The 8,950-nt window shown below is 47.1% G+C and overlaps 1 protein-coding gene across 1 annotated transcript; it reads left to right on the forward strand.

Moving 5' to 3' along the window:
• The first annotated feature begins 3,754 nt into the window (after window positions 1–3,754).
• PTCRA (pre T cell antigen receptor alpha) lies at window positions 3,755–8,422 on the forward strand. Its single transcript, XM_074348758.1, is given in 6 exon segments — window positions 3,755–3,941; window positions 5,720–5,779; window positions 6,199–6,519; window positions 7,348–7,392; window positions 8,022–8,170; window positions 8,173–8,422. Coding segments are annotated over 6 exon segments (840 nt in total). The 5' UTR covers window positions 3,755–3,781; the 3' UTR covers window positions 8,278–8,422.
• Window positions 8,423–8,950: the final 528 nt, after the last annotated feature.

The following is an 8,950-nucleotide window of genomic DNA, read 5'->3' on the forward strand; positions in this document are numbered from 1 at the left end:
ACAGACCTGTAAACACATCTCTGCAATGAATGCCCAGCTCCACCACTTGCCTGCTAGAGAATCTTCAGTGACTTCGTTTTTCTGAGCCTCAGTTTACTTGACGGCAAAACCGAGATGATAATACCCGATGCGTGGTTTTGAGGATTAAATGAGATGTCTGTGAACACCACCTGGCTCTAGGTGGCGGGTCTGCAAATGGCAGGTTCAGTCCCAAGTGAGAAGCTCAGAGCAGAAATTCAGCTCTGGGATCTAAGGCCACATGTCAGAGCATCCTCACTGCCCTGGGGAAGGGCATTTTTAGTACCAGTAAGACTGTGGAGTCAGGCGGAGATTCCCGGGGCTCCTGGAAGGAGAGAACCGATGAAAGACAGAGCAAAGAAAACTTCCAGGCCAACCCGTGTCCAGGGAGCTGGCAGTGGGCCTGTGGGGTAGCTGTCGCGAGATGGCCCAGACGAGCAGTGAGCAGCGGGGTGAGGGAGGTGGCTGGCGGTGGGGGAGGTTTCAGCCTTCCCGTCCCTGGGAAGATCTTGAAACTCAAAGAGCGAAGGAAGCCAGAGGTCTCGTCCCCATCTGTATTGTGGTAACTGAGCCCAAGAGGCTGGAAGGCGGGAGAGTCGTTAGGAACACCTGTCTCCCTCCCTCCCCCTCCCGGCGGGAACCCACCGAGACTGCGCGCACCTGGGCGCGGGCTGCGCCTGGGAACACGTGGCGCCCGAGGCCTCCAGGCTGCCCCACGGGAAAAGGGGTGGGAGCGCAGCGCGGACTGCAGGGGGGCACTCGGGGCGCGGAAGGGTGCAATCGACATGATTATTAAAATACCATCGGACGGGAATGGAGTGAGGCTGACACCAGAATAAAGAATAATGTAAAGCAGGAAATCCGGAGAGCCAGGAACAAGTAAACCCAGCAATATAAAAGACATTAACATATGATAAAGATGTTAACAAGTAATAACGTCTCGCAAATAGTAGGGAAAGGAAGGATTATTCAATGAATAGCCCTGGGGTAACTGATTAGCTCTTTGGGAAAAATAATGAAATTTAGATGCACATCTTCTATAATATACCAAAATTAATTCAATTCCTCACGGAATTAAATTGGGGAGGGGGTAAAACTACACACGCACAAAAAGACAATACAAGTGGAAATGTATGGATCCTTTAGAGGGGCGAGGACTTTCTAGGCTTAAAAGGGATGAGATAAATCCCAACAGGGAAGATGGATACGTTGGTTCATACAAAACAAAAAACTGCAGGTTAAAAAAAAAAAAAGTGAAATTAAAAGTAGTCAATGAATCTGGAAATGGCTCCAGCCAAGTACATTATACAGAGGGTTGGTACCTTTAATATGTGAAAGCTTTTCAAAATCAGTAAGACACTAGGACTATGAGAGGACAATGAACAGACAATACAGCAAAGGAAGCAACTAAAATGGGAAAAGAATGTTTTGATAAGAGAACTGAGATTCCATTTTTTGCTAATTAAATTAGGGTTTTAAAATTTTTATCTTATTTTTTAAAGAAATGCCACATGGGCCTTTCATATGTTGTGGTGGTTTTATACTAACACAAATTAGTATAACAGATGTGTGTCGGGAGCCTTAAAATACAGAGGTCTTAGATGCTCAACATCACTAATTATTAGGGAAATGCAAATTGAAACCACTACTACGAGACAACACTTCACACCCATTAGGATGATCACTATCAAAATTTAAATTAAATTACCATATGATACAGCAATTCCACTTCTGGATATATACACAAAAGAAGTGAAAGTAGGATCTTGAAGAGCGATTTGCACACCTATGTTCATGATAGTTAAAATGGAGCAACCACTGAGGGATGTCCAGTGAGAGATGAATTGATTGGAAGCAAAATGTAGTATATACATACAGTGGAATGTTAATCAGCCTTTGAAAAGGAAGAAAGTTCTGACACATGCTACAACATGGACTATGAAGCTTGAGACTGTTATGTTAAATGAAATAAGCCATGCACAAAAAGTCAAAGACTGCATGATTTCACTTTAATGATGTAGTCAAAGTTATAGAAACAGAAAGTAGAATGGTGGCAGCCAAGGGCTGGGGGAGCAGGGATGGAGTGTTTAATTTTGTAAGATGAAAAGAATTCTATAGATGGACGGTGGTTGTGGTTGCACAACAGTGTGAATATACTTAATACTGCCAAACTGTACACTTCAAGATGGCTAACATGGTAAATTTTATGTTATGTGTATTTTATTACAATTTAAAACATTTTTAAGTTAAACAAACAAACAAACAAAAACCCACAAGAAAACACAGAGGACTTTAAGCCAATTTTAAGGAAATAAGTATGAATTTGGAAAATGCTTTATAAACGACAGTATCTACTGCCTCAAACTGGAAAACCCAGAAGTCTAAAAGTAAAGGAATGGCTAAATAAACCGTAGTATACTGTAGTTTTATGTTTTAATAATATTCATTTTCCTGATTTTTAAAATAATACAGATTCATCATAGAAAATTTAAGAAATAAACAATTATTAAGACAAAAATAAAAACTATCCAAAATCCTAACATGCAGAGATAACCATTGTTAACCTTTGGTCTGCTTCCTTCTAGGAATAATTATGTATTTCTTATGTAAAATTGGTTACATATTTTCCATGTAAATTTATATCCTGTTTATTTAAACTTTCTGTATGTAATTATGTATACACATATATCAAGAAAGAGAGAACATTTATTGACTTTTTACTATGTATAAATAATAATGCTAGACCCTCTTCATGGATGATCTTGTTTAAATATCATTCCCATTGTACAGATGTATTTATTATTTGTTATTACCTTTCCCATCATACAGATGAGGAAATCGAGGATTAGAGAAGTAATTTGGTGGAAGTTGGACAACTCCTGAACAATGTAGTCAGGATTGAAAGCTAGGCATTCTAGCTTCACAGCCCATAACTGAACCAAACTCCATTCTATATCCCATGTCATTAAACATTCTTTTGAAAACATGATTTTAAAAGCTGATGCATAATATTCACTAATATAAAAAATTCAAACATTAATTCATTTAACCCTTCTCCTAGCATTAAACAATTAGGTTGTTTTCAATTTCTCTTGGTTTTTTGTTTGTTTGTTTGTGGGGTAATCAGGTTTATTTATTTATTTAAACAGAGGCACTGGGGATTGAGCCCAGGACCTCGTGCCTGCTAAGTAGGCACTCTACCACTAAAGCTATACCCTCCCCTCCCCTTGGTTTTTTAATATAATACTTCAACGAACATTTTTGTGCATAAATCTTTGTCTTATAATGACTGAATCTCTTATTATTGCATTAGGGTATATACCTAGATATGAAGTTTCTGGGTAAAAATGACAGCTCCAGTTAAAATTTAGTGGAGTCACTGAAAATGGCATTTATGTTTTAAATGGCCATTTTAAACAGTAGTTTATTTTTTAAAAGGTGTTTGATGTGATGGGGCAGGGAGTATATGAGAAATCTCTGAACATTCTGGTCACTTTTGCTATAAACTTGAAACAGCTCTAAAAATTAAATTCTATTTAAAAGGGCTGTAACTACATGAAAATGCAATTATTAGCTTTTTGGCTATAATAAAGCCAGCCATCAGAAAACAGTTCAAGCTCTGGCTCTGTCACCTGCCAGCTATGTGGCCTTGGGCAGGTCACTCAATCTCTCTGAGCCTTCTGGTGTAGGAAGGCACTGTGAGAGACTGGGGGTGGGAGGGGCCCCTCCCCTGGGGAAACGGCTCCGTGGTGGAGCAGCTGAGATGCAGCTGGGCCTGTGGCCTGTGAGGCAGTCTTGTGGCTGCCTCCTCCCCCAGCCCGCACCTCAGGTCTGCAGCTGGGTCCTGCCTCCTCTCAGGTGGGCCATGGCCGGGACCTGGCTTCTGCTTCTCCTGGCCCTCGAGTGTCCAGCCCTGCCCACAGGTGAGCACCCTCCCTGCATCCCTCTCTGCACCCCATCCGTCTGCCCAGCCCACTCCAACACGCTAGGCTTCCCTGGGTGTGGGTGGGATGCAGGGAGGCAGGACAGGGGTATTTGAGGGCCCTCTGGGGAGGCTCTCCCCAGAAGCCCATCATCCCCTTCCCCATTGTACTCTACCTGCCAGCTACCGCACTCCGGGCTCCCAAGTCCTGCTCCCTTGGAGTCCACAGAGTTGGTAGGGAGGGCAGTCAGTCTCGGAGATATAGAGAAACCAGAGTAAGCTGGACAGGTGTCCGTAATGGGCGGGAGGATAGCCAGATCGTGTTGTGCTACGTAGGGTGGTGGGACACAGGCACCATTGTGAGGTCCCCCCTTCCTGTCCAGTCTCCTGCCCTCAGGGCTCAGGGTGTCTTGTGTTTACTCCCAGCTCCCCTTACCAGTGGATTCTCAGAAGTCTCAAGGCCCCAGTGACTTCCCGGGTGAATTTACCCACCTTCCCCAACCCTGGTCGTTCAAAGATGAAGGCTGGAGACAAAAGACTCGAATTCTGAGAATTCCAGCTTCATCTACAAGCATGTTTGTGGTGGGGGAAGGTCCTTGACCTTTGAATTATGGCCTCTCCGTGTTCTAAAGCTGACCCCCAGTATGTCACAAACTTTTCCTTGCTAGGGAGATAAACCACACCCATGTGGAGCAAGGAGAGTCTGTGGCAGGAGGCCTGAGCTCTGGGAGGGAAGCAGCCAGAGTGAGGAGGAGCAATCCTGGGAGGCTTCATGGAGGAGGCAGACACTCAACTCAACTTGGGGAATGTCTCTCTGTACGGCTGAAAGGTCTCAGGAGGTCGAGCATCCTGGAGCTCATTCCCAGCCTTCCCTCCTCCCTTTGTTTGTGATGTCTTGTTAACATGTGTATTGATGATAATACTAACACTTTCCTTCCAAGTTGTTTTATATTCATGATCTTTATCCTTCACAGCAATTTTACTGTGCTGGTGTTATTAACCCCATTACATTTATAGGACAATTTAGACTCAGGAAATCAAATGGATGAGTCAGGAGTCAAACCAACTCTGTCTGAGGCCACGTCCCAGGCTTGGTCCACTGTGTCATATAGCAAAATCTTAGTCATTCTTCCAGATGGGGTGGTCTGTGGGATCTGGAGTCATAGAGATCTCAGTTCAAATCCTGAGTGGGCTACTTACCATCCACCTGCTTCTAGGTCAGTTATTTGACCTTCAAGAAATCTTTTGTGAGCATCCCCGATCTCTAAGTCCCCATAAGGCCCTCTGGCATCCTTCTCTGCACCCTGGGGCATTTCTTTAGCCTGCCTGCACTTAACTCATTGTGCAAATTTGTTGGTAGGTTTTAACCTTTGAGATTCTATTTATATGAAAAGATATCCAACTGTTCAAAAATAACGTTTATATATTAAATGAGTCATCTTTCCCAAAAAGAATAAGTGTGGAAAATCAGGACTATTCTGGAAAAGGTAGGACAAATGTTTATAGTCCTCACATGACTTACTTTTATTTTTTAATTTTAAAATAATACAGACATACACTTTAAATGGATGAACTGTACGGTACATGAATTATATCTAAACAAAGTTATTAAAAAATAATACAGACTTACAGAAAAGAACCAAGAATAACACAAAAAACACTCATGCACATTCCATTCAGATTAACAAATGGTTAAAATTTTGCCATATTTGAATCAGATTTTTTTTAAAGAAACAAAAATCACAGATACATTTGAGGCCCCTTTTGATCTCATTACAGATCCTATTTTCTTCCCTTCCTCCCCAGAGGTAACCACTCTCCTGAGGCTGGCACAACAAGGTACTGTAAGTATTTGTTTGCATCTGCTGTCCCTCTCATGGGACTGAGATCACTGAGAGCGGGGACAATATTTTACTTAATGTTGTATCCCCAACGCCTGGCACAGAAAGGGTCAGATAAGACAGATGGGTGATGGATGGATGGAAGGACAGATGGATGGATGAATAGAAGGAAGTGTGGATAGATGGATGGGTGGATGAAGATATAGATGGAAAGGAGAGAGAATAGATGTAGGGAAGATGGACGATGGAAGAAAAGATGGATGAATGAAAGGGTGGAGGGAATGAAGATGGTTAGATGGATAAATGCAAGGAGAGAGGGATGGATGAGTGGGTGGAAGGATAGACTGCTACTGTGAGATGCTGGCTTGGAGGGCATGGACAGATCCAGCCCCACCACAAGTGTGTGCTCTCCTGTAGGTGCGGGCAGCACACCCTTCCCCTCTCTGGCCCCACCAATCACACTTTTGGTGGATGGAAAGCAGCAGACGCTGGTGGTCTGCTTGGTCCTTGACGTTGCACCTCCTGGCCTCGAGAGTCCCATCTGGTTCTCAGCTGGCAACGGCAGCTCACTGGATGCGTTCACCTATGGTCCTTCCCCAGCGGCGGATGGCACCTGGACTAGCTTGGCTCAGCTCTCCCTACCCTCTGAAGAGCTGGCAGCCTGGGAGACCCTGGTCTGCCATACCGGGCCTGAGGCTGGAGAACAGAGCCAGAGCACACAGCCCCTACAGCTGTCAGGTGGGGACAGAGCCTGCACCTCTGAGGCTGCTCCCTGCCCCTGGAACCAGGGTATGGTGGGAGGGAGGACAGACTCCAGACCATGGGGCATGAAGGGCATCCAAGTGCCAACCATCTAGGCTCAGAGCAGGGTGATCTCAGGGCCCTGAATCCTGGGATTTGCAACTGTGGTATCTCATTCAAATCCAGGCTCTGATACATGACTTCTAAGAGGTAATAATGTCTCCTCCCTCCTAGGGTTAATCTCTCTATATATATACCTGGGGTTACTGTCTGTATGTAAATTACCCTTAATATGACACCCTACTCACCGGAACCAGACAATAATTAAACAGTAAATTGCTATCACTCACTGTTTACTCTGTGCCGGGCATGGCAAGTAAACACTTCACATTTATGAAGTGGGTCCTATTACTCCCATTGCACAGGCACAGAGAGGTAGTCCAAAGCCAGCCGTTATTATTACTGACCAGAAGGCTTACATCCTCTTTTTGGATTATGTTAGTTTTGTCATCTTCCAGATGGAAATGTTTGTTGAATAAATGCCCCACCTTCTAAAGAAGGCTGCTAAGAAAATTGATTCATTGTCTAAAAGAGCTGAGGCATCTCAGCCTCCCAGGGGAACAGAACAGGGGACAGTCTGGAGGGAGGGAGATCTGGGCCCCTCAGAGGACTTGCTGCAGATGGACTCAGAGTGTCCATTGCTGGTTCCTTTGTCCATTTATCCAACATGCCATGAGCAGCTGCCCTGAGCAGGGCTGGGGCATAGCACTGGGGTGGAGGACACAGCCCATCCCATTGACTCACTCCCTTCTCTTTGCCTGGCAGGAGAGGCTTCCTCAACCAGGACCTGCCTCTGGGAGCCTCTCCGAGGTGAGTACTGTGGGCCAGGATCTCAGGCTCTGTTGGGCTCTGGCTTGATGGTCCCCTTGGGGATTAATGGGTGTTCCCTGAAGAGGCTGCCTTGCTAGGCTAGGGCACTGGCTAGCCTGGGCCTCTGCCAACCCGCAGGTCAGATGGGGATTAAATCCCCTGATCCCGGCCTAATTTCTGGACACCAGTTGAGAAAAGCACGTGAGAGTTAGCAGAAGGGTCCTTGAAGCTCTCCGTGGGCAGCCCAGAGGGATGGTCTCAGCATCAGAGCCTTGGGAGATTCTTGGGAGTCCAGGGAGACTTGGGAGACTGCGTGGTGGCAAGTCCAACCATCTGCTGGACACAGAGTCATGACCCAGGTTCTGCTTCCCAACCAGAGAAATTTGAGCTGATGACTCTCCTCCTTATGGGATGCTAACTCCTGCCTGACCTTCAATCCCCTTGGTTGTTGAGGAATAAAAGAAAATGAAGGCTAGGAAGGTGTTTATTATTCCCAGACAGAGCTGAGGTTAGACGCCAGGAAGGACGTTCCCTGATTACCTTTTGTCTGGTGAACATTCTCCCGCGGGGCGGGTGGAAGGCTGAACAGCGGCCTGCGGGGCCGCTCACCCGCGCCTTCTCTCCCGCAGGGACGCGGGGCCAGGCGCTGCGGCTGGGGGCGCTGCGGCTGCTGCTCTTCAAGATGCTGCTGCTGGATGTGCTCCTGACCTGCAGCCGCCTCCGCGCGCTGCCCGCCGCGCGGGGAAACCCGGCCGGGCCGTCCTGCCCGAGGGACCCCAGGCTCCCCGTGCCTCTCGCGGCCCCGCGGGCCGATCGCCTTCTCTTCCCGAAGCCTTCGCCGGTAGGATCGCCCGCAGCCCCCACCGACAGGCTTCGCCGCAGTGATGGGGGGACCACAGGGCTCAGCCTGTCCGCCCCGCCGGCGCTTCAGCCCCGCAACAGCTGAGGGGTTCACACCCGCCGTCCGGGTCGGGATCCCAGGAGCCTGGTCTGGGAAGATCGGGCCGCTCATGCTCAGGGCCGGGTGCTCCAGACCCGCCCTCAGTATTCCTGCCTCAAGCCTTGGAGCATTTCTCTGTGATCTGCCTCCCCCAGCTGACAGGAGCATCCTGGGGGCTAGGGTCGGTCTCCCCCATCAAACTGAGGGCTAAGAGAAATGGCTTTGTCTCTCCTATCAGACTGGAAGCCCCTTGAGGGTGGTGATCGACCCAGGCACTGGGACATCTGAGGTGCAGATATCTGGGAACAATTAAAGGAGAACTTATATGACACAGGCAAATGAAAAATATTTTAATTCATGTCTACTATAGGAGGAGGGAACTGGGTAGATTTAGAGGAGGCAGAAATCTTGGAAGACTTCCTGAGGGTAAGAGCCTGGGAATTGCAGAGTGGGGCCAGGGGTTGGGGAGGATGCTGTCCCACCTCTGTCTCCTTTCCCCATCACCAGGCATGAGGCAAGGCCCTCTATATTCATCTCCTCACCCTGGCCCAATCTCTCTTGAGAGTTGAGGGCAAGGAGCCCAGGAACCCAGGAAGATAGGGTGTTGGGCCTTATGTG

This window comes from Camelus bactrianus, chromosome 20, assembly GCF_048773025.1.
Source record: "Camelus bactrianus isolate YW-2024 breed Bactrian camel chromosome 20, ASM4877302v1, whole genome shotgun sequence".
Taxonomy (NCBI): Eukaryota; Metazoa; Chordata; class Mammalia; order Artiodactyla; family Camelidae; genus Camelus; species Camelus bactrianus.